Raw genomic sequence first — 27,408 nt, forward strand, 5'->3', positions numbered from 1 at the left:
AATCAATTCGAATTCTCAATGTACCCTGGCCATCATATTCATTTAATAACATCAATATTCCATTTCTCATAATTTCCTCATAATTTTCCTCTATTTCTTCCTATTTTCCTCAATAATTTCTTAAACATTTTCCTCACTAAATAATTTCTTAGTAAATCCATACTAAGCATTTCTCAAATATTTATCTATAATAATTTATAAAATAATTTTTCTAATTTACTGAAATTTTCTAAGGAATTTCTACTTATCTTAACTTAGCCTCTCAGAATACCTCGGTATGCGTGACCAACCTCGATTGTCGCACAAATCCTCGATTCTTGCACACCACCTCAATGTCAAGCACTACCTTGATTCCTGCACATTTACCTCGATTTTTGTGCGACATCTCAATTTTTTGCATCGCCTCGATTTTCGTGCACAATCTTGATCACCGAGTCTTACCTTGATTCTCACGCTCGACCTTGATTCTCACACCCTACTTCGTTATTTGCACCCACATCAATTTTTGTGCAATATCTCAATTTTTGTGCATCGCCTTAATTTTCGTACATCATCTCGAAACGCATGCTCGAACCATTTTTCTCTCCAAAATCTCTGAAATATTTCTAAAACACCATTTCCTATTTTTCAAAATTTTTTCCAGAATTTATTTCCATTTTTTTCCTCATTTCTTCATGTTTCCTTTTCCTTCCATTTTTCTTTATTTTCTTTTCTTTCTTTTTCTTTTCTTTTTTTCTTTTATTTATTTCCTATTCATGTTCCTCCTCATTCCTCTGCAACTTCTTCTTCACCGTTTCTTCCTCTCTGCGCATGCTCATGCGTGCGAGTGCTTCATCCACGCACCAGCCCCGCCGTCCTCGCCGTGCGCCGCGGCCGCCACCACCGGTGGTCTTCATCGCAAGCCACCGCGCCAAGCCTCCTCTGCGCGCACCAGCCACTGCCATGGCTGGTTTCACCCGACGCCGCTGGACACCGAGTCGCTGCTCACCACCATCGCAGCTGCAACAGCCGAAGCTCGCTGCTGCACCCAACGTCGCGACTGCCCTGCTCCGCCTCGCTCGCTTCGCGCGGCCATTGCCGCGCCTGGTTGCTGCAACAGCAGCCTCTGCTCGCCGAGCTTGCGGCCATGGCTGCCGCAAGCTGTTGCAGCCAACTTCGGCTGCTTCCTCGCGCCACCAACTCCCCTCCTCAAGCTCTCTTCTCTCGTGATCTCTTCTCCTCTCTCTCGCATTTTCTCTCTCTGCAACTCTCGGTTTTTCTCCCTCTTGGCCATGGCCGATTCGGCCATCTCTCCTTGCTCCCTTCTCTCGGCCACTCCCTCCTTCAACTCTCTCTCTCTCTCTCTCTCTCTATATATATATATATATATAATCTAAGGAAGTTTGGGCGCCAATCTCCTTCTCGACAACTCTCAGCCCAATTCCACGGTTGCAGAGCTTGCTCCCCATGCCTCACAGACAACCATCTCGAAGCCCTCCACGCGTGCATATGAATTGCACATTATACATACATTACACATTATATAATACATATCTTATATTTATATCACCCAATTAATCCCCATATTTCTACCTTATTACACTTTGGGGATTTCTTAATTACAAATACACCCCACGACCTATTAAAATTGCATTACCATGCTTAAAGCCCATAATTAATAACTTTAAATATATTTGATAAGGATGATTTTACCCCCCGGGTCCTCATCGGGCTCTCGATTCATCCCGCAACCACTAAAGGATTGATCCTTACGAAAAATCGGAGTTTTTCTAAGATTCCGTTGACTTTCCAAAAGTCTCCTATGACAATTCGGTATTTCAGTCTCAATCATAGTTGTAATTTAGTTGTACTGAAAATCGTCTCAATTCCGATTTCTTTTACTTCAATAAATCTTATCTCAGAACGTTAATCGAGACCGTGTCATTTTTCATAGCCAATTACACTACGGGGTATTTTCTCAAGTCGATTCGACGATTATAACTATAATAAATTATACTTAAGCCCATAATCCTTTAATAATTTCTTCAATGGTCCAAGCTCAAATTACTCTTAATCACTTTAAAAAATTTGGGATTTCTACAAATAAACATGCCATAACAAAGAATTATCATTTGCATTTTGAATTTTAAATAACTCCTGGCATAGTCATCAATTAAAATTTATTTAAAAATAAAAATTAAATTACAACTACAAAGTGAAATCGCTGCAAGTGAACTCTTATTTGAAATTTCTATTTCTTCTTAATTGCATATACATATCACTATATTACATGTCAACTCAACTTAGGTCTCCAGTTAATCCCATTTACATATTTATTTAAATAAACCTTATCTTCTTTCAACTTATGAATTTTAATAAGGTAAATTATTAAAATGGTAACTCTAAATATAAGATGAAAGTATAAGAAAGTCGGTGACTTTTAATTTATTGCAAATTGATTATTATATTTTGATTTTGTTATATTTTAAGTCATTCATACTGATTATCATTAAATTTTAATAACGAAATGTTGATGCGACAATATATTCTTAAAATATAACCCAAAGTTCAGTGACCATTATAATAATTTATCTTTAATGATGGATTTTTAACTACTTGAAATATTTTAAAAATCTTATCACATTAGTATTTCATTAATAAAATTTAACATTAATTAGTATAACAAATGACTAATTTGTAATAAATTAAAAATCAATGACCTCTTTGTATCCTGACCCTAAGTTTTGTGACCATTTTGATAATTTACCTAATTTTAGTAGTTATTTATGTGGGTTAATTGGGATTCATTAATGCGTTGTTTCAATTCATTTTCCCCAACCAAACAAGACTTAACGTCTCCCACCGCGAATCGGAGCTCCGACGTCCGTCGAATAATAAAATTCAGGTTAGTTTAAAATGCAAGTGAAATCCACGTGACAACCGCTTCCCAGGTCTGATTTGTTCAAAGATTGAACTCTCGCACAAACCCCACGTCTACGAGAACGACACTACTCTTTGGGATCCAACATCAGCTGAATCAGAGGTAGAGATAATTGAGGACAATGCCGCCACCAAAACCTTCCCTCGGATTCTCCTTCTTCGGTTCCGGCTCCGGCGCCCGCGATTCGGCCAAGAAGGTCAAGAACCGAGGCCGTTCAGCGGCCGTCCCGCCGTCGCTGAAGCTAAATACGGACAGAGATGTCTACAGGCCCGGTGATCCGGTGCTGGTCACTGTCGAGATCTGTAACAATTCGCCAAGTTCAAGTCCAAGTTCGACGGTCCAGGGCAACGATGCGCCGACTAGTAGTGGTGATACTAATGCTGGCTATTCGCTTTTGATCGAAAGCCTGACCTTCGAAATGAAAGGGATCGAGAAGTTGAATACTCAGTGGTTCACCACGCAGAAGCCCTCTCCCGATTCCAAGCAAAGGAGAGGTTTATATCTCAATTCTGAATTGAATTTATTAATTCTCCTCGCTCTCCATTTTACCTAATTTTATTTTTCTCTATTATTGCTTGAACCGTGGTCGTTCTATGATCATGCTTGCCTGCACAAATCTGGCTGCTGCCAATCCGGTGTTTGAAAATTTTGAATAGCTCTTATTTGTGAAATCCCATTTATGTTTAGCATGACATCCTGTTTTCCAGAAGCGTACTCGAGTGTAAAGAAGACAATTCGATATTGTACAGTAAATTGACCCGACTGTTAAAAGATTCTTCCTTGCAGTTGGAGAATGGAGTGAGAACAAGTATTTCATTTTATTTTCTGTTGTATTCCGTTCTGACTTAGTTTTATTCTGTATGCCAAACATGACCTGATTCTCTTTCCCTGCAACTCTTCTGTAGGGTTTTCTCTAAGAACACCCATTCAGCATTGATTTTTGTATTACTAATTTCCGCTCCCTGCCGTTAGTGAAGCTGGTTTTTTTTTTTGTCAAATCCATCTCTTGCACACTTTACTTGCAACAGGTAATTAAAAAGTATAGCCAGATAAGCAAAACGAAGAATTAAAGAAAAATAAATAATTGGAAAAGGTCACCTAGGTTCAGTTTTCTTTTATATGTTATTAACTGTCCTATAATTTTTTTTTTTCCAGGTGAGTATGTTTTTATGGACTGCTCAGTGACTTCTATAGTTTCAAATCAAATTGTTTCCTCAGGGGCCACTAAAACTTGTAAGCCAGATTATAATTTCATTTCATTCTGCTTTTTTGGTTCTATGTTTTTTTTGGGATACATGTTGCTTAATTTAAATGTCCGAGGAATTCAGGTGGCTTCATTCCTTTCGTTTCTTTTTGTCCTTCGGGTGAAGGTATGTTGATCCTTAAGTTGGTTTAAGTTGAAGGTGCTGATGCGCTTTTAAGTGACAGAAAAGCAGCTTCAATACTTACACCATTGGTTTTATAATTGCAACATATTCATTTCAGAACTGACTTTTGTTCTCCAAGTCATCAGACAACATGTTCCAACTTTTATAAGATGTCAAAAAGTAGTTGAAGCAGAATGATTAACCAAGAGATAGCAATAATACCAGTTGATGCAGAACCAAGAGAAGGACAAGAACAAACCTAAAAACTAAACTCAAATCAATTCTCAAATTCAATATGAATAATCAAGGCTACCTTCAATGACAACCTATACACTATATATATGCACCAAACAGCTACAATTCTACCCTAATCAGGATTCCAATAAACATAATCCTAATCTAATTAGTGTTGTAATGGAACCTAATCAATAAAGGATTATCTAAAAGATAAATAAAAGAAATTAGGAAACAAACTAAAATAGAGAAATAAACAAAAGAAATGATACTAATTCCTAATATCTACTTTTTGCTCTACATCAGTAGTGTTTTTTGAATGATTTTAACTAGAAATTACCAGCTGCTTCTCTCCTCCCACTTATGAGGTTGTGAGGGTGAGTGAATGCTAAAATATCTGTTTTAGAATCTTAAATTGTATGCTAATACTATTATCCCAGACTTTCTTCCATATGACTAATTTTTTTGTATCCATTGCTCAATACCTTTTATATTTGAAACATGGAACTGGGGATTAGGAAGATCATGAACTGCTTCTTTTTTTTTTCTTTCCTTTTCTTTTTTCCCCCTATTAAATTTTGAGTCACATTTTAAAAGAGAAATGGGATAATATTTATGCAGATGTTACTCAGATAATAATAACTTATATTATTATAAGTTTGTTTTGTTAATTTTATGCTATTAACTCTCTGATTATTGACATTTATATGTACAGTGAAGATCATTGGGAAATTGAAAAAAATTGTAGGCAACTGTAGTTTCCTTTGTTTTCTGTGATAGACATGATTAAGTATTTCAGAGGGTCTAATTCTTACATATGCAGCATTCCTTCCATATTTTTAACTTGACAATGAGACACTAGGCGCTTTTCTTGGAAAAAGAGGGGATATATGAAGGTAGAGGAAGATTTACTTAGGTCTTTGGTGTTGTCAAGTTGTTGATGTTCTTTATTGGGATTTGCGATGATTTTTGGGGTCAGCATACTTCCTTGAGGAGAGGCACAAAAAGGCTGGAATCTCTTTATGCATTTAATTTGTGATGTACATGGCATTTAATGAGATAGAAAAATCTTAGTGAGCCTGGAAAGTTTTGTTTTGGCTACCAGATGATTTATGTCCTCTCAATTTCCATGTTAGAGTAAAGTGGATGGTATTGTCTAGAACTGAATATTGAATGTTCTCTTGGATGGAATATATGTATATATATATATATATTTCAGTTGTAGCTGATCCCCCATTGTGGATAAAGGCTTGATAAGTTGTTCTATATATATATTTCAGCTATGGTTTTCTGCTTTCTGTGAGGAGGTATAGAAAAGGCAGAGCTATGGCAATGTTATAGTGTTGGGTTCTTTATGGAATACTTGTATGAGAAACCTGAGTTCTTGTACCTGTGATGTTTGGCAGTATTCTGGTTTTCAACTTAATTTTAGATGCTGTAGCCTGTAGGCACCCTATCTACAACGTACAAACAACTTGGTCTAGTAATGTTCTGACTTTCAGGTGTTAGGTTTCTCAAATCTTCTTTGTATCTTCATACAGATGCCATTGGAGTGGAACTCTGGGAAAAGATGTTATATGAATGAGAGAAGTCATGGAATTGCCATTGTGAAACAAAAGTTTGTTGGAAATTTCTGGAACTTCATCCATTCGTCTTGAGGGTAGAGTTCCTACATAGATTGGTGTTCATGGCATGGTAATGACTGAAATTTGGTATAATAGCAGGTTGAGAACATGTACTAAATCATGATACTAAGATTTTGGTTTACTTTTGGATGGTTTGCATAAAGCTCTGGGGATAGGCTGGATTGTGCCAAATTTATTTTATTTTACTTTATTTTATTTTTTTGTTAGGTAAATGGATTTAGGCCAAATTTATTTGTTCTTGGTGATCAAATGCTTTAATTGGTAGAATTATTTAGGAATAAAAGGTCTCAGGCTTATATCTCGTTCCTTCAGATCTTGTCTAAATATATCTATTTACCACAGTAAGTACCAATCCAGAGAAGATCCAATGCTTTTGTTGGTATCACTATTTACAGAAAATAGGTCTTGGGATTGCATCTTGTTACTTCAGACTTTCTCTTAAAATATCTATTTACTGGAGAGTTTTTCAATCCCGAGAAGATTCAGAGCAATAATCATTTCTTACTTAGTCAAAAACTTACCCTAAGGCTTTTATTTCTACTTTGTACAGCATGGGTACCAGTACTGAATTCGTTTTTCTGGTTGCAGCATTCTTAGTTTTTGAGGCCTATGACTTACAGGAAAGAAAGCATGACATTCTAAGTTGGCACTCTATCCTTAAAAACGAAAGAAAACAATGAACACTCCCTGCTGCCACAAAGCATAAAAGATGAAAAGCAGAGAAAGAGGAATATTAAATATTGTCAAACCTAGGAAGAAAACCTAGCTTTTAATATGTATATTCCACTTAATTAAATTCATAGACTATACACCTATATATATATACAAATACAATGGGCCATGGGCTATGGGCTCTAACATAGGATTAACCCTAGACTATAACTATATAACTCAACACTCCTCCCAAGCTGGAGCATATATATCATATGCACCAAGCTTACTACAAATATACTCAATTCGAGGACCCCTGAGAGACTTAGTGAAGACATCTGCTAATTGGTCATTGGAATTGACGAAATCTGTGGTAATACAACCAGATAAAATCTTCTATCGGATGAAGTGACAATCTATCTCGATATGTTTGGTCCTCTCATGAAAGACTGGATTGAAAGCAATATGTAATGCAGCTTGATTGTTGCAAATTAATTTCATCTGTGATATCTCCCCAAACTTGAGCTCCCGAAGCAATTGTTTTAATCAGATAAATTCACACGTTGCCAAGGCCATAGCACGATATTCTGCTTCTGCACTCGACCTAGCAACAACCTCCTGCTTCTTACTTTTCCAAGATACTCCAACCAGAACACAATATCCTGACGTAGACCGTCTATCAGAAGGAGAACCTGTCCAATCAGCATCAGAATATCCGACTACTTGCGTATGGCCTCTGTCCTTATACAATAGTCCCCTACCTGGAGCTCCCTTAATATACCTGAGAATTCGGACTACTGCATCCTAGTGGCTATCACAAGGAGACTGTAAAAACTGACTGACAACACTGACTGAGAAAGAAATATCTAGGCGAGTGATAGTGAGATAATTAAGTTTTCCGACTAGCCTGCGGTATCTTCTAGGATTAGTAAGAGGTTCCCTTTGTCCTGGTAAGAGCTTTACATTAGGGTTCATAGGAGAATCTATAGGTTTACAATCAAGCATCTCAGTTTCTTCCAGAATGTCTAACACATACTTTCATTGAGAGATAACAATACCAGAACTGGACTGAGCAACTTCTATGCCAAGAAAGTATTTAAGTAACCCCAAGTCCTTAGTCTGAAAATGATGGAAAAGATGTTTCTTCAACTGAATAATACCATCCTAATCATCTCCTGTAATAACAATATCATCCACATAGACAATCAAGTATATACACCTCTCTTATGATGTGTGTTTATAAAAAACCGAATGATCAGACTCACTACGAGTTATACCAAAGTCTCGAATGACAGCACTGAAATGACCAAACCAGGCTCGAGGAGACTGCTTCAACCCATATAGTGAGCGACGGAGTTTACAAACCTGCTCAGACTCCCCCTGAGCAACAAACTTAGGAGGTTGCTCCATATAAATCTCCTCCTGAAGCTCACCATGTAAGAATGCATTCTTAATGTCCAGTTGATACAACGGCTAGTGGCACATAGCTGCTATAGAGAGAAACAAACGCACAGAGGACATCTTAGCAACAGGGGAAAAAGTGTCACCATAGTCAAGGCCATAAACTTGAGTATACCCTTTGGCAACCAAACGGGCCTTAAGGTGATCAACATCAGGACCCACCTTGACAGTTTAGATCCACCGACAGCCGACAAGAGATTTCCCTGGGGGTAAAGGAACCAAATCCCAAGTACCATTAGAATGCAAAGCAGTTATCTCATCCACCATTGCTTGTCGCCACCCTGGATCAGAAAGTGCCTCACTAACAGTCTTAGGTACTGAAACAGAGGATAAGAAAGACACAAAAGCACAAAAAGGAGACGAGAGACGGTGATAGCTAAGAAAATTATAAATGGGATGAGGATTGCAAGAAGAACGGGTACCTTTCCGAAGGGCAATAGGAAGCAGATCCTCAGAAGGCAGGACCGCGGCAGGTGGAGAGACTGGAGCAGGATGTGAGGCAGTAGGAGTCGCCGAAGTACGAGGAGATACGGGAGAAGGTGTAGGAATAACATCTCCACCGGGAGGAGATCGAGGCTGATGACGCCGATGATAAACCTGCAATGGGGTAGAAGAAGGAATAGGGAGAATAGGAGCAGGAAGAGGGATGGCCTCAGAAATGGGATGACACTCGGAAGGGGGCAAAGAGTAGAAAGGAGACGACTCAAAGAAGGTAACATCTGCCGAAAGAAAATAACGGCGGATGTCAGGAGAATAACACCGATAACCCTTCTGAAGGCGAGAGTAACCAAGAAAAATGCACTTGATGGACCGAGTAGACAATTTATCTTGACTGGGAGATAGGTTATGGACAAAGTAGGTGCAACCAAAGACACGGGGAGAAAGAATATATAATGGTTGATCAGGAAACAAGATAGAGTGAGGAATCTGGTGTTGAAGAACCGAGGAGGGCATCCTATTAATGAGATAGCAAGCAGCAAGGACAGCTTCAGCCCAAAAGCGAAAAGGGAAATGATGATGTAGAAGAAGAGTGCGAGCAGTTTCAATCAAATATTTGTTTTTTCGCTCAGCAACCCAATTCTGCTGTGGTGTATATGCACAAGATGACTAATGGAAGATCCCTTGAGAAGACATAAAGGTAGTAAAGGGAAGAGAAAAATGCTCAGGGTCATTGTCACTGCGCAATACTTGGACAGAGGTATGAAATTGCATTTTGATTTCAGCACAAAAGGATTAAAAAATTGAGAATAACTCAGAACGATTTTTCATTAAATATAACCATGTGCAACGAGAATAATCGTTGATAAACGTTACAAAATATTGAAAACCCAAAATAGACACGACACGACTAGGACCCCAGACATCGAAATGAACTAAAGCAAACGGGGACACATCCTGATTATTGACACGCTTTGGAAAAGAAGTGCGAGACTGTTTTCTAAGTTGACAAGACTCACAATGAAAAGATGACAAACTAGATAAACTGGGGACCATCTTCTGAAACTTAGCCAAACTAGGGTGTCCCAAACGATTGTGGAGAAGAGCAGGAGACTCAGTCACCGAGCAAGCAACAGGCGATGCAGGAACGTTGAGATGATAGAGACCCTGTGACTCACATCCGATGCCAATCATCTGTCCCTTACTGCAATCCTGGATAGTAACAGAATGATCATTAAAGGTGATAGAACAATTTAAGGCACGCGTAAGTTTACTAATAGAGACAAGATTAAAGGGACAATGAGGAAGATAAAGGACCGAATCTAAAGGCAGAGAAGGTAAGGGTTTGGCAGTGCCAATAGCTTTAGCAATCACTTTGGACCTATTGGCTAATGTTACAGAAGGTAAAGAAATAGAATTAGTAAAATAAGAGAACAAATGTGGAATACTAGAGATATGGTTAGAAGCACCTGAGTCCAGGACCCATGGTCCCAAAGAGGATGACTGAGCGAGACAGGCAGTGGAATCACCAGTGTGGGCAACAAAAGCAATTGTGGATGAGGTTTGTTGTGACGTCTTATACTTGAGATACTCATCATAGTCAGCCCCAGTGATAAGGATAGATTGCGGTGGATGACCATCAAAGGACTCAGATCGAGAACCATCAGCATGAGCAACATTAACACGAGGAGGGCGGCCGTGCAACTTATAACACTGTTCCTTAGTATGCCCCCACTTGTGACAGTAGTTACACTTGGGGTGTTTGCCCCAATTACCACGATCTCCTCCCTATTCGCCACTACTTTGAACCTGTGAAGCCATGACTGAATGATCACCTGCAGAAGAGGGAGGCACTGTAGGAACAGATGAAACTCGAAGAAGACGAGAATACACTTCATCCATAATAGGTACAGTAGGACTAGCAAGAATCTGATCACGAACAGGAGCAAGCTCAGGACCAATGGCAGCAAGAGTACACACCATGAAGAACTTATTCCGCTGAGCTAGATCCTCTGTAGTAGTCTTACCAGCAGGTCACAATGAGTTAAATTCAGCTTTAATAGAGGCCATCCGACCAAGAAAATCAGGAAGAGTCAAACCCTGTTGTCGTAAACTGAGCAGATTAGATACCACTGAATACAGGCGTTGAATGTCATTAGTGTATAATGCCTTGGCCTGAGCCCACAATTCACAGCACGTGGTATAGTTAGTATAGATTGGATGAAGAGATGGATCAGTTGATTGCCACAAGAGACTGCACAACAGAGCATCAGCTCTCTGCCACTCAGATTTATTTGTGGTCACATTCTCGGCCTTAGTAGTTAGATGATCTTGTAAACCTTGACCCATACACCATAGTTCAACTGCCTTGGACCAAGAGATATAATTGGAACTGCCTATCAACTTTTCAGTAGCAATGGCTGGAGAGGGAGACAAAATACCAGAGAAAGAGCCAGATTTACTAGTACCAGCCATGTTGGATGAAAGAGAGCCCTACAAGATCAACAAATCTGAAACAAAAGGGTGAAATAAGCCAAAAAATAAGGGCTGGATGATCCAGCACAGAGAACAGGCGCGCTGGAGCGACGGTAGATGGCGGATGCCGGTGACCGGTAGCAACGGATGGTGACAAAATCACCGGGGCTGGAATGGACTGAAGGAGCCGATTCCAATGGTGAAGATGGCATTGCGATCGGAGCATTGGTGAGAGAGATCGGAGCAAAAACGTCTTCGTGAATAGTGTGAGAGAGGCGGCGCGTGGCAGCGGCAACAGTGACGATCCTCCGGGGGTCAACAGATCGAAGGCCGGCGAACGCAACGGCGGCGGCGGTGTGCGTGATCGGTGACCGGACGGTGAAGACCCGTTGCTGAACAGTAGCGCGTGCGCGGTGGAAACGCAGTGGGCGGCAGGCTGCGGCGGTTGGTGGCGACGCGGCTGATGGTGGTTGTCGGTGATGTGGGTGGCATCGGCGGCAGCTAGGGTTTGTATGGTGGCTGCTAGGGTTTGTACTTTGGCTCTGATACCATGTCAAACTTAGGAAGAAAACCTAGCTTTTAATATGTATATTTCACTTAATTAAATTCATAGACTATACACCTATATATATATATACAAATACAATGGGCCATGGGCTCTAACATAGGATTAACTCTAGACTATAACCATATAACTCAACAAATATATATGTATATATATATATGTAACTTTATAACTGCCCTGCATCTTACCCTATTGAAGATAGAGTCAGTGACACATCATTCATAATGTCAAGTGACTTCTAAAAGTCACGTTGATAAAACAAAACTTTGAAATCCTATTCCTTCAAGGATTTCTTCATGGTATCATAGCCATGTCTCTAAACCTCTTCTAACCCTTCGTCTGCTCAGCCTTCATTGTTGTTCTAGCTCTTTCAGTTTACTTTAAGTTCCGGCTGCACTGCTGCTTCAACTGATTTGTTCAGTGCTTGTCTTGATTGCAAAGTTCCGCCTTGATTGCAATAGTCCTTTTCATCTCTTCCTCCAGCCATGTCTGAAACATCTGAGAAAGACCCGTCATCTCTAGAAGGACCCAATATGGGTGATACTCCGATAGGAAGTTTGGTCACTGGGGACTTACCAGGGCTGCACCAATCTTATCGATTGGATGGGCGCAACTATCTATAGTGGGCTCAATTGGTGAAAACCTTCCTGAAGGGTAAAGAGAAGCTGCATCACCTAACAGATCTAGGCTTTACATCATGGGATATTGAGAATTCCATGATCATGTCATGGCTGTGGAATGCTATGCAGCCGGAGGTTAGTAGAAATTATATGTTTTTATCTAATGCTAAGGATGTATGGGAGATTGTTAGGGGTACGTATTCAAAAGTTCAGGATACTTTAGTTATCTTTGAGATTAAGATGAAATTAAGTAGCACTAAACAATGATCACTAACGATTACTGAGTATTACAACAAGATGAATGGTCTATGGCTGGAACTTGATCATTATCAAGACATTAAGATGGTCCGTGGAAAAGATATAAAAACTCTACACTCAATTCTTGAAAGGGATAGAGTTGTGGAATTCTTGGCAGGACTTAATCCTGATTATGACCAAGTAAGGTTTCAGATACTTGGAAGGGAAAGGTTGCCATCTCTTAATGAAGTTTTTGCAGTTATCTGCAGTGAAGAAAATAGGAGAGTTGCAATGCTGGGGGAGATCCACTTTGAAGGATCTGCAATGCTGACTAATAAAGGAGAGAGGATGCAGTCCAAACCACAACAAGGAAGAGTTGATGAAGAAGGGTCACGGTTTAAACAAGGAGGAAAAACTGATGGACAGTCTTTCAAAACCAAGGCATATCCGTGAAACTTGTTTTAAGTTACATGGCAAGGAAGCAGTCCTTCAAAAGATAGGGGGATTTCGAAATATGCCTGCTCGAAATCAGGTCTATCTTTCAAACAAACTGGAAGAGAGAGTCGAAAAGACTGACACAGCGAATGGAATGGAACTAAATCAACTAAATGCTAATGAAATCAGCAAGCTTAAGCAGTTTTACAAACAATCCAGGATAGATTGTGTTCCACTGCTCAATCAGGTGTTAAACCAGGTGACTGCTTCAATTTCTGTTCTTTAACAGCCTCTAAAATCATTAGGGATGATACATGGATTCTAGACTCAGGTGCAACAGACCATATGTCCCATAATATTACTGTCTTTGATTCTTATAAATCCCTTCTAACTCCTAAACAAATTGTTATTTCCAATGGCACATCCATTCCCATCAAAGGACAAGGTAAAGTCACTCTTAACCCTAATTTTTTTGTCAACCAAGTCCTTCATGTTCCGAATTTGTCAACCAACCTGCTTTCTATCCATCAACTTACTAAGGATCTAAATTGCCGTGTTATTTTCTCTCCTCATTCTTGTCAATTTCAGGACTTGGCAACAGGGAAGATGATTGGTGCGGCTGAGGAGAAGAATGGACTGTATGTTCTAAACCAAAGGACCTTATTACCCACCCTAGCCTGCACATCTCAATCTTAACCATTGCATGCTAAAATCTGGTTTCACCATTATTGGCTGGGCCATCCACCATTTCTTTTGTTAAAAACAATGTTTCCTCAGTTATTTTAGCAAATAGATCTTAGTACTTTGCATTGTGATGTACGTGAAATTTCCAAACACCATCGAGTTTCATATCCTATTAGTAATACAAGGTCTTCACACCCTTTTGCTTTAGTTCATTCCGATGTTTGGGGGCCATCTAGGACTCCTAATTGTTCGGGAGCTAGATGGTTGATCTCTTTTATAGATGATTGCACTCGAATGACTTGGATCTTTCTTTTAAAAGAAAAAGCTGTTTTTAGCATGATCTTGTCTCAATTTTGTTCAATGATCTTAACTCAATTTGGATCTTCTATTCAAAGATTTAGGACTGATAATACAAGGGATTATTTTAATCATCACTTGCATAATATTTCTTTAATGAAAAAGGAATTGTCCATGAATCTTCTTGCATCAACACTCCACAACAAAATGGAGTGGCTGAAAGAAAGATGAGACATCTCCTAAATGTCACTAGAACTCTCCTTCATCATTCCAATGTCCCTAAACTTTTTGGGGAGAAACAGCCCTCACTGCAGCTTATCTCATTAATCGAGTGCCCTCCAAACTTCTTGGCTATAACAGTCCTTTCCAATGTCTCATCTCTCACTTTCCTCATCTTAGCTTGCATACTCCTCTTCCTCTTAGGATCTTTGGATGTGTTGCCTTTGTCCACATACCTCAACAGGCTCGGGACAAGCTGGATCCTAGGGCTCTTCGCTGCATTTTCCTTGGCTATTCCCCTACTCAAAAAGGCTACAAATGTTATCATCCCCCTACTAGAAAATTCTTTGTTTCTAAAGATGTAACCTTTATAGAATCTCAATCCTTCTTCCCTTCTACTCACCTTGGTCTCCAGGGGGAGAAATACTTGAATGGCGACCAAGGTTTGCTTAATCTAGATCTTCCAGCACCTGTTCCTGAAATTCCAACCACTATCTCCACTGTTCCTGAAATTTCAGCAATACCAACCACTATCCCCACTGTTCCTACTGCTGTTCTTGAAATTCCAGCTTCTGTTCCAGCTGAAAACCCTTCGGAAAATCCTGGACAAGATCAACACCTGGAGACATCCTCCTCGGTCAGATTTAAGGGATCCCCTTATGTGTACCATCGAAAACAACAGAAACAACATCTCCTATCTACTCCTTAGCCAGGATCAACATCTCCTTTACAGTCAAGAACTAATATGAACCAGCCTCCCAATCCTGCTCATATGTTCTCTACTGAATTGGATATCCCTATTGCTATCAGAAAAGGGGTTAGAAGATGCACTCAGCATCCTCTAGCCAATTATCTAACTTACAGGTTATCTCCAAAACATTCCAGCTTTCTAACTTTTGTAGACTCCATTATTATTCCTAAAACGGTTGAAGAGGCCTTAAAGGATCAGAAATGGAAGCTTGCCATGGAAGAGGAAATGAAAGCCCTAAAGAAAAATGATACATGGGAGTTGGTGCCTAGGACAAAGGGAGTAAACCTAGTGGGCTGTAGATGGGTGTACAACTTAAAATATAATTCAGATGGATCTTTGGAAAGGTACAAGGCCCGATTGGTTGCTAAGGACTATACTCAAACATATGGGATAGATTATTTGGAGACTTTTGCTCCGGTTGCCAAGATGACCACAGTTAGAATTTTGCTATCTTTGGTAGTCTTTTATGGATGGAAATTGCATCAATTAGATGTGAAGAATGCATTTCTTCACGGTGACTTAGAAGAAGAGGTCTTTATGGAACAACCACCAGGATTCAAAGAAGGACACAAGGGTGAGGTATGCAAACTTATAAAGGCTCTTAATGGTCTCAAACAATCTCCAAGGGCATGGTTTGATAGGTTCTCTAAGGCTATGAAGCTCATGAGATATCAATAGAGTAGGGGAGATCATACATTCTTCTTCAAACATTCTAAGAATGGAAATCTGACTGTATTATTGGTATATGTGTATGATATTATTGTAACAGGAAATGATTTGGAGGAACAACAGGCATTGAAAGACAATTTGGTTCAAAATTTTGAAATTAAGGACCTGGGATCAATCAAATATTTCTTGGGAATAGAAGTAGCCTATTCTAAAGAAGGTATCTTCTTATCTCAACGCAAATACATACTTGATCTTTTAAAGGAAATAGGATTGTTGGGTGGAAAAGGAGTATGTACTCCAGTAGAACCTAATGCAAGGTTAAGTGAAGATAATGATAGTCCTCTAGTAGACAGGGGCAGGTATCAAAGATTGATAGGAAGATTAATTTATTTATCACACACTAGGCCAGATATAACCTATGCGGTGAGTTTGGTAAGTCAATTTATGCATTACCCTATTGAAAGTCATATGCAAGCTGTAAGAAGAATATTGTGCTATTTGAAAACAACCCCAGGCAAAGGAGTTCTATTCAAAACAGGAGGAGATTCATTGGACCTACAAGGATATACAGATGCAGACTATGCTGGGTCACTTATGGATAGAAGGTCTACCACCGGCTATTGCATGTTTTTAGGTAAAAATTTGATTTCTTGGCAAAGCAAGAAGCAGAGCATAGTGACAAGGTCAATTGCAGAGGCAAAGTTCAAAGCCAGCACTAGGCTTATGTGAGTTGCTATGGGTCAAAATTATTCTAGAAGACTTCCAGATTTCAGTCAATGAGCCGATGAAGTTATTTTATGATAACCAATCAGCCATAAACATTGCTCATAATCCTGTGTAACATGACAAGACTAAACACGTAGAGATTGATAGACACTTTATAAAGGAAAAGATTGAAAAAGGTATAATCCAAATTCCTTATGTTCCTTCTGAAAAACAGGTAGCAGATTTATTGACAAAAGGATTGGCAACTAGAAGATTTGAAGATCTAGTATGCAAGCTGAGAATGATCGATATTCATTCACCAGTTTGAGGGGGAGTGTTGGCGGAAAAGATTTAAAAGAAGATAAAGATCAGCCACAGCAAGTCCTAAAAAATAGGAAAGGATCTAGCTGCATTATCTCCTAAATTTTAGGAGATGATTTTAGAGAAAAATTCTCTAACTTAATCTATTGTATTTTGTATTTCTAATTCCTAGTTTTTAGGAGATAGATGATAGAATTTTCTTGTATTTAAAGACATAGTGTATTCATAAAAATTCAAGTTCTGTTTTGTAAAATTTTCAGCCAATATAGAAAACTTAGAAATCCTATTCCTTCAAGGATTTCTTCAAGTATGCGTTATGTCATCGTTCATACCCATAAGTTGGTGACAATTATTGGAGATATGGAGTTCATGGATGCTAAGCAGCAATTGGAAAACTGAGGGAATTTTACCAAGAACGCAATTTATTGAATTTATTAATCTCTAATCTGTGCTTATAAAAGTTAAAATGATTGGTGAGGTAGAATTTATGTTGCCAACGCCACTAGTGGTATTTAGGTTTGGTATGTTGTAGAGTGCTTATAAATGTGAAAACACTCACATAATATAGAAAAAAATTCTTGTTTTGTGTGAACATCCTGAAAAGGGAAATTTAAGGGTCTACTCCCGTATGGACTGTTACAATAAAAAATGCAAGTGTGTCTTACTACACCAATCAAACACAATGAACTTGTGGATGTGTTTTAACCTTTTTATGACTAACCAAGTTCTATGGTTTTAGTAAGGAATTCCACGACATGATTCTCCAACCGTTGCTTGAGTATTGGAAAGCCAATGATACATTTGAATCCACCTAGAATTGATTAGAATTTTCATAATATTTAATTTAATAATGATTGTTGGTAAATGATTTAAATTAAGTAAATTAGTTTAAATTAATGAGTTGGAAACTTTGGCTATCCGAAAGACATATTAAAATATACATTAAGTAGAGAAGTTACACATTAATTAGGATCTCAGAAGACATAAATGAATTAAGAAGTCCAGATGGTTTTCCGTTAATATTAAAATATTCATAAATCAAATGGAAATATCTGTGTACAATATGATATATTGGGCTCTAGATAAGAGGTTGAGTGGTACTCGGTTCCTATTTGTTGGTGTAAAACCGTGAGGGAATGGGATTGAATCCAAGCTAAATTGAATCTTGGTGGTAGAGTTGCTGGATCCCTTGCACAGTGGGAGACTCCAACTATCTTTAAGAAGGGTCATTGCACCTCTTAGCAAGATATTTGATATTTGGTTCAGTTCTGGTATTTTCTAACAGCTCTCTAGTTTAACTATTGTTTGTCAACAATGATGGAAGGTATATCTGAGAAAAGGTTGAATATGAACTATGAAGATTTCATCCTAAAGACCTCTTTATATAAGCTCTTCAGAATCAAATTAGAGGCTGGATTATTTTTCTTTCTGCTGGAAATCCTACTCGTGTTCTTTCTGGTTTTATTTTTGCCCTAGCTGTTTCATTTCATGGTATCAAAGCCAAGACTCGAAATTGATGGCCTCCAATCAAACTCTCGATTCTTCCTCGTCTCCCTCTCCTCGTTCTTCCTCCTCGTTATCAACTGGATCTCAGTCAGATTTCTCGTAAGTTGCTAAGGCGTTGAATTTTGTCCTGATTAAACTCAATTCTGACAATTATATCTTTTGGAAGGCACAAGTTCTTGCTACGGTGTGTGCCTTCGATCTGGTGTTGTTTCTCAATAAAATGACACCTCCTATGAAGTTTCTGGTTGCATCCGACGATGAAGAAACGGAAGTTAATCCAGTATATTTGAGCTGGATTCGATCCGATCAGCTTCTGTTGGGATGGCTGTTCTCAACAATTGATCAAGAGGTACTTGCTTAGGTGATTCATAGTGAGTCATCAGTTGAGGTATGGAGTATTCTAGAAAATTTGTACTCTCGCCAAACTATAACTAAATCTTTTCAATTAAAACAGCAGTTACGGTCTATGAAAAAGGATTCTCTGTGTATAAATGATTTCATTCTCAAGATTAAAAGAGTTGGACACACTTTGGCAGCAATAGGTGAACCACTGAATGATAAAGAATTGTTACTTGCAATTCTTAATGGCCTAGATCAGGAGTATGAGACAGTTGTTAGCCTTATTACATATCAAATGGATGAGATAGACTTGGAGAAGGTACAATACTTGTTGTTGATGCATGAACCGTTAGAGTTCTGCCCCACAAGTCAATTATTTTTACATGTAATTGATCATACTTTACATTTTGATTCTTTATCTTCAATCAATTATTATTGCAAGGCATTATGTTTTTATTTGTCAGTGATGGTTGTCATCATTATTTATTGTAATCCATACTTGACAAAGTCCATAGATCAAATAGGCTCATGGAATATGGTCGTGTATAAAGATGATGATCATGGAACATATTCCTTTCAAGCCTTGATCTTAAATGTTCCTAGTCATAGAGTTATTAGGATTGGACACTAATAACTCGGATAGACTAGTACATATGACGCATGCTCAATTAGGAGAATGTCTCGTTTCATGGACATTGGTGTGAGGACACTAGTGCATATGTGGGTGCTTATTATAAGAATAAGTACACTGAACTGACTCGCTACAGAATTCTTAATGGTTATTATTTAATGTCGAATTGGAATTCCTGTGTTGCAATAGTGTAGATTAATCCTTAGACTTGAGACATCATGGTAGTCTTATATTTGACTGGTTACGTTTTGGTTCTTTTTTGGATTCTAATGGAGTCATTAACAAATTACCACTGGGCGTAACCTTATCACATATGAAGGCTTGTGAATGTCGAAATAGAATTCATCACTTATCGATAAGATAAGAAGATGTCCTATGTATTTCGATGATTTCATGACTGAGGAAATCCTTCGCCAAGGTGAGGTGGAAATCAAAACGTTTTGATTTCACCTATCAAGTCATAAATCTGGAATGGATACATAGTTATTGAATCATTAGGGTTTTGTCATAAAACCATACCCTAAATTCAATTGGGATATAGATTGATGAAAGGATTTTACTGCATGGTAATTGCAATTGAAAATGTCCGTGTTTTTTCATCGTTGGCTAGGTATTCATGGCGTGTTGCTAGACGTTAACCATGATATGTAGGGTTTTAGAATTAATTTGATTAATTCTAAAACTGTTAATTAAAGAGTTTAATTAAGAAGCCCATGAGATGTGCTAATTAAGGAGCCCATAAGTTTAATTAAAGAGTTTAATTAATCTAATAAGTTGGTCCTTAATATAGCCCAATAAAATTGGCCCTACATCTAGCCCAATGATGGACCTAAGGGGTCACACACTTAGGTTGAGCCCGTTCCACAATTTAAAAGAGAGATTTGGCTCAATGTGATTAAGGGCCGAGCCTAAATTGTTTAGGGGTTTTCCAAGGTATGATTAGGGTTTTTTAACTCTATAAATATGCCGCTTAAGAAGCTGGAAAAACGAGAAGAAATTCGGATCTCTCAAGAGGCGCCTAGGGTTGCTAGCACTACTTGAGACGTTCGTGGAAAGGGTCGATCGTGTGGACCGACTTGGAGGAGTTTGCATTTGCGACTCTACGGATCATAATCGGGCAGAATCGAAGCTTCACAGTCGCTGGTTTCCTAACATGAACAAAGACTTTCAGTCAAAAACTCCACTGTCAATTTTGATTCGGTCTCTATTATGCATGTAAATGTGGCTTCAATACCTTCTGCTCAGAATTATAATTTTGGTAGCACTCGAGGGGGATCATCTCAACGAGGCAATGGATATGGTAATAGAGGAGGACGAAGAGGTCGAGGTAGAAATTCTAATACGATAATTTACTGTCAGTTGTGTGGTAAGCCAGGCCATTTTGTGGATTGGTGTTATCGTTGGTTTGATAAAAATTTCCAGCGGCCATCAAATGCAAGTTTTGGCAGATCTGATGGTGGTAATCCACCACAGTTTGTTAATCAGCCTCAATTTATGAATCAACACCCTTCTAGAGCTTACTTGGCCTCCTTTAGTGATTCTAATGGGGTCTACACTAATGACATGGCTTCAACACAAGGCTCTCACTATGGTAGTTCTTCTAATTCTTTCACACCTGACAACTTTACAGCTTCTCCTTCTCTTCCAGATTCAAACTGGTTTGTTGACTCTCGGGTAATTAATCACATCACCTCCAACCTAAATAACATTTCTTTGCATGCTCCCTATACTGGTGGAGACAAAGTTACTGTTGGTAATGGTAAGCAACTTCCTATTACTCATGTTGGCACCAGTTATTTGCAGTCTCAATCACATTTAATTCTTCCATTACCTAATGTTCTCCATGTTCCTATTATGAAGAAGAATTTGATTAGTGTATCTCAGCGTACTCATGACTATAATGATGTGGCTGAATTTGATTCAAATGTTTGTTTGATTAAGGAAAAAACTTCCGAACTGGTGCTGCTTCGGGGACACCTTAAGGATGGGCTTTATCGGTTGAATCCAGCCTCTTGTTTTGCTGGTGGCAGCATTCTTGCTTCATCCCTAGAAACTTCTTTGGTTCCTTCTGCGTTTCCTTCAAATACATGTAATAAACTAGATACATGTACAAGATCAAACTCATTTTGTTATGAGTCCCTACATGTTGTAAATGCTGTTTAGCATACTCAAATTTGCCAACAATGGCATGATAGGTTGGGACATCCTTCTATGAATGTACTCATATCTATATTGAATAAAATGGGAATTTCTTGCTCAGGTTTAGATTTATCATTTGTGATTCTTGTAAGATTGGAAAATTAAGTCAGCTTTCTTTTACAAGTCATGATATCATTGCTGTTAAACCCTTGGAATTGATTTATTCTGATCTCTGGGGACCTGCCCTTGTTTTGTCTATAGAAGGCTATAGGTACTACATCATCTTTGTTGATGCATACACTCGGTATACTTGGATCTACTCTCTAAAGCTTAAATTAGATGCTTTGTCTGTCTTTACTATCTTTCATAAGTTTGTAGAACTTCAATACAACACTAAGCTTAAGGCTTTGCAAACTGATAATGGGGGGCGGGAATTTCGAGCTTTCTTACCTTATCTTCGAACTCATGGAATCCAATCTAGATTTACTTGCCCACATACTCATCAACAGAATGATGTAGCCGAACGCAAACACAGACACATCGTTGAAATGGGTTTAACATTGTTGTCTCGTGCTCATATGCCTCTTCGATTTTGGGTGGAATCTTTTCAAACAATAGTTCATCTTATTAACTTGCTTCCTTCTTCGTCTCTCAAGTCTTTAACACCATTTGAACTGCTATATAATAAACAACCTAATTACTTCATTCTTCAACCTTTTTGCTGCGCTTGTTTTCCCTTTCTTTGTCCATATAATCGACATAAGTTTTATTTTCATTATGCCAAGTGTATTTTTCTTGGCTATAGTCATACTCAAGCTGGTTACAAGTGCTTGCATCCATCTAGGAGAGTATATGTGTCTCGGCATGTCCAATTTAATCTTAGTGATTTTCCTTATTCTTCTTTGTTTTCTACTTCTTCAGTGTCTACGTCATCTTTTTCCCTCACGGGTATTCTACTGCCTTTCTGGAACCTATTTTCACTCACTCTAATTCTTCATGGTGTCCCTCGGTTGCACCAGTTCCGGTCTCCACACAGTCTAGTAGTCAAAGAGATGTCTCCTCTTCGTTTGCAGAACACTTACAAGAGCTGCAATCTAATCCAGCTTTTCATCTGTATTTATGCCCCATCCTATATCTACTTCCGCACCTCAGTTTAAACCTAAGCCATCTAAAACTGTTCCTGCTCCCTCTCTTCATCCCATGGTCACCAGATCCAAGTCCAAACAGTTAGTTGCTCCTTCTCCTCATGCCTTAGTGAGTTTCGTTGAGCCTAGTTCTGTTAGTGAGGCCTTTTTAGACTCACGATGGGTTAAGGCCATGAATGAAGAATATATAGCCTTGCAGAAAAATCATACTTGGGACTTTGTCTAAGGATATGAATCTAGTTGGCTCTAAGTGGGTGTTTAGGGTGAAATACAATGCTGATGGTTCCGTTCTTAAGTACAAAGCCAGGCTGGTTGCTAAGGGATTTCATCAAACTCCGGGGGTAGATTATGCTGAAACCTTTAGCCCGATTGTTAAGGCACCAATCATTAACTCCCGAATGGGTGAAGGAAGTGGTGAGAAGTTATGACCAGACACCTTGGTTGCAGACATTGTTATAGCAGTTAGCAATAACGACTACCAGACAACAGGGCTATACTCTTGTTGGGGGACTTATCCAGTTCAAAGGTTGAATTGTGGTAGGAGAGGATAACCAGCTGAAATTACAGATTTTGAGGGCCATGCACGGATCAGTAGTAGGCGGACATTCAGGGGTAAGAGCCACTTATCATAGGGTAAGATGTCTTTTCTATTGGCCAGGATTAAAGAAAACTGTGGTGAAATATGTGCTGGAATGTGAAGTATGCCAAAGATGCAAGCATGAAACAGTGGCTCTACTAGGGTTATTATCGCCACTACCAATTCCGGATCAAGTATGGGAGGACATCTCAATGGATTTCATAGAAGGCTTACCGAAATTAGAAGGAAAGGATACAATTTTGGTGATTGTAGACTGTTTAACTAAGTTCGCTCATTTCCTTAGTTTGACACACCCCTTTACAGCTCCAGAAGTGGCCAAAGTATTGCTGGATTCCGTCTTTAAAATTCATGGAATTCCCAAGTCCATTGTGTCCGATAGAGACAAGATATTCACTAGTAGATTTTGGCAGGAATTATTCAAGAATTTGGGAGTGGGTCTACACTTATCTATAGCCTATCACCTGCAAACGGACGGACAAACGGAGAGAGTAAATCAGTGTTTAGAGGCCTACCTTCACTGTATGTGTTTTGCTAGGCCTAGGAGTTGGCACCGTTGGCTATCACTTGCTCAATGGTGGTATAATTCTACATATCATACAGCTATTAAACGGACCCCTTTTGAAGTTGTGTTTGGGTATAATCCACCTTTACTTCCTGCCATTTCCAATTCTACTGCTACAATGGCAGATGTAGAACAATACTTTTAGAAAAGAAGAGAAGTCTTAACAGAGTTAAAAAGAGAATTAGCAACTGCTAAGAGTAGAATGGTTCACTATGCAAATAAAAAGAGAAGTGAGTTGAAGTTCAATGTGGGGGATGCAGTATTTTTGAAGGTTAGAAGATTTTTGTAGCCTGCTTTTACTAAGAGGGCAGTATCCAAATTCAATCCAAAATATTTTGGGCCTTATGCAATTGTAGAAAAGGTAGGGGAGGTGGCTTATTGATTACAACCACCAGAAGATGTGAGAATACATCCGGTATTCCACGTATCTTTATTAAAAAAGGCTAAAGGAGTGACAGCCACTAATGGGACTTCACTGCCACCAGTGGAGGAAGGAAATGAAGGCCTATCACTTGCTGTCTTACCACTTATAGAGGAGGAATCAGAAGAGCCCATTGAACCTAGGGCAATTCTAGATAAAAGGGTGATCTATAGAGGAGCTACCCCTATTACTCAAGTGCTGATTCGATGGTCCCATTTACCGCCAGACCAGCCAACTTGGGAGTACCTGCCAGATGTACTGACAAGATTTCCCTATGCTATCAGCTTGCTCTAAATTCTTGAGGACAAGAATTAATTCATCGGGGGGGGGGGGGGGGGGGGGGAATTGTTAGGACTTGAGGGGTATTTTTGTAATAAGTAGAAGGAGAATGGAAGGCGAGAGAGGGGGTTAGAACTAACTAACCTACCTATGAATAAATAGGGGAAGGATGAAACAGGAAGGCAGTTTTTGGAATGAATAACAACTCTCTTATTTCTTAAGTCTCTTCTCTTGTCTCTTCTTAAACTCTGTTCTAACGGAATTTCTCAGAAATTTCGATTCAACTCCAGCCCATTTTAGGGGCTGGACAAACCTTTAGCCCGGTTGTTAAGGCACCAACCATTCGAGTTTTGTTTGCTTTGGCAGCTACCTATGGTTGGGACATCCAACATGTTGATGTAAATAATGCTTTTCTCAATGGAGACTTAAATGAAACAGTTTATATGGTCCAACCTGAGGGTTTTGTTAATACTCAGTTACCTACACATGTATGCAAGTTACAAAAGTCTTTGTATGGGCTGAAGCAGGCTCCTAGAGCCTGGTATATGAAGCTGAGAACAGCCTTACAGTCATGGGGTTTTGTTCGTGCTGTATCGGATGCGTCTTTGTTTGTTAAGAAGACTGCTGGTTGTGTGCTTTATGTGTTGATCTATGTTGATGATATTTTACTCACTGGTTCTGATAATGATGCACTTAAGTCATGTATTAAAGCTTTGGACACTCATTTTGCTCTTAAGACTCTTGGTTCGGTGAACTATTTTTTGGGTTTTGAAGCTTATAGAGACAACAATGGTATCTACCTAACTCAAACTAAGTATGTTCTTGACTTACTGAAAAAGGCTGCTATGCATGATAGCAAGCCATGTGATACTCCTATGGCTGCTGGAGTTTCATTAACAGATGAAGGAGAACTATTTTTCAATCCTTCTTTGTATAAAACTCTCATTGGCTCACTGTAATACTTGACATATACTTGCCCGGACATAGCTTTTACAGTTAACAAACTGAGTCAATTTTTGTCTTGTCCCAAAGTGCAGCATTGGTTAGCTTGTAAGCGTCTTCTTCGATACCTAAAGGGCACAGTTGGCTTGGGCTTGGTTTTCTCTCCCTCATGAGATGATTTGTCCTTACAAGTGTACACTGATGCAGACCATGCTGGTTGCAAGGTGACTCAGCACTCTACCAGTGGCTTTTGTGTCTATTTTGGCAAGAATCTTATTGTTTGGGGTTCCAAGAAACAAACTGTTGTTGCTAGGTCCGTAGGAGAGGCTGAATATCGCGCTATTGCCTTGGGTGTGACTGAATTAATGTGGCTGAAAACATTGTTTCAAGAGTTAGGCTATCCATGTGCTGCCATTCCTATTGTGTGGAGTGATAACTTAGCTCCCAAAAGCATGTCCGAGAATCCAGTTTTTCATTCTCGAACCAAACATATTGAAGTTGATGTTCATTTTGTTCGAGAGAAAGTGAAAAATGGTGAAGTGGAGGTTAGATATGTTCCTACAACTAATCAGGTGGCTGATGTTCTTACAAAAGGACTGCCTAGAGATCGATTCAAGTTTTTACGAGCAAGACTTGGTTTGACATTATCTCCTGTATGTGCTGGTTCTACAGATGGTGAAAGATTGTCTACATCTAATCACTCAACTTCAATGGAGTCTGATTTGAGGGGAAGTGTTGGAGTAGTTTAGTTTAAATGTCATGCGCTTCTCTCTCTGTTTTATATATGTTGTTCTTTATTCTTCTTAGTTAGCTTTATGTTTTTATAAGCGGTAGTTATGTGTTTTGTTATGAGCTGTCTTTGTCATGAGCTGTCTATTTAAAAGCAGCTCATCTTCAGAATCAAATTAGAGGCTTGATTATTTTTCTCTCTACTGGAAATCCTACTTGTGTTCTTTCTGGTTTTATTTCTGCCCTAGCTGTTTCATTTCATAAGCTCTCTGATATCTGAGAAAAGTTTGAATATGAAGATTTCATCCTAAGATCTCTCTATATAAGCTCTCTGATATCTTTGGTTTGACTGAGGCATCATTTGGAGTTGTGTTTATAGTTGGTGAAGTATAAGGAAGGGAGATTGATTACATGTTTGGGTGGAACTCCTTATGGAATTGACTTAAAACAGTCAGACTCTGTCACAATGTCACCTGATGCATTCTATTCAAACAACTTCGGCTTGAAGTTTGAAAATGTGGTTTGAAGTTTGAACAACTCAAAATTTTGAATGAAGTCCATTTGAAAACATAAATTGACAATGTACTCTTCCTTATAGGAGAAATGGACAATCTAATTACTTGTTTGATGGATTGTACGCTTCCGTTCCAAACTCACTTTATGACCCAAAAATTGTGATCTGAAATCTTCATAAAGTGCAAAGTTGTAAATTTTTTAAGTAGTCTTTCTAACATCATAGGGGTCGAACAAATTTGATGTGTAGCATAAAGTTATGGTAAAAATATTGGAACTTTGTTAAGTCTATTCTTTCCATTTTATTCAAATTTGATCCAAACATGAAGCAGCTTGTATCTCATCTTAAACGAAGCCTAAGATGCACATCAAAAGTTACTACTCAACTATTATTGTTCAATGAATTAGTTAACATTAAAGTTCTAATAGAGTGAATACTTATGAGGCGGGGTGGCAGTAATGAATGCTAAATTGTTTTAATTGATTTCATGTTCATGCGATGACATGTCTGATTTTAGATGCTGTATGAATCATACTCATCATCGCATCTCGCCTTGGTAATCGTGATCTTACAAATTTCCTTCTGTTGAAAAGTAGATTTGTCCCAGTAAATCTGACAGTGCATGACTGATTTGTTTTTATGGGAAATTCCAGGGATTCAGCCAGAGGGAAACTCCCGTGCCTTTTCTTAGAAAACAAATTCTTGAGTACAGCTACTACCGCTGTTTCTTTGCATTATACCTTTATCCATGATAGGGCTATCTATGCTTTGTTTCCTTTTTCTTTTACCCCTCTTACTTTGTTCCTTGTCCTGATTATACCAAATTTTAACTATGGCTTATTATATCTTTATGGTGGAATAGCTTTTGCAACAAGAACATCACTAATGTAACACCTGTCTTTCATTTC

At 38.7% G+C, this 27,408-nt stretch overlaps 1 protein-coding gene across 5 annotated transcripts in view; it reads left to right on the plus strand.

The window, feature by feature from the left end:
- The first annotated feature begins 2,922 nt into the window (after window positions 1–2,922).
- Window positions 2,923–27,408, plus strand: part of LOC127814020 (uncharacterized) — a 92,344-nt gene continuing 67,858 nt past the window's right edge. For 2 of the 5 annotated variants that reach the window (XM_052355232.1, XM_052355233.1), the window contains exons 1-3: window positions 2,923–3,414; window positions 4,076–4,153; window positions 4,249–4,290. In XM_052355232.1, coding sequence (XP_052211192.1) covers window positions 3,042–3,414; window positions 4,076–4,153; window positions 4,249–4,290 — 493 coding nt within the window. In that variant the 5' untranslated portion in view covers window positions 2,923–3,041. Of the gene's footprint in view, window positions 3,415–4,075; window positions 4,154–4,248; window positions 4,291–24,852; window positions 25,482–27,408 lie in introns of those variants that run through there. The other 3 variants (XM_052355234.1, XM_052355235.1, XM_052355237.1) reach the window with 3 other exon arrangements.

Source organism: Diospyros lotus, chromosome 12, assembly GCF_014633365.1.
Source record: "Diospyros lotus cultivar Yz01 chromosome 12, ASM1463336v1, whole genome shotgun sequence".
Lineage (NCBI taxonomy): Eukaryota > Viridiplantae > Streptophyta > Magnoliopsida > Ericales > Ebenaceae > Diospyros > Diospyros lotus.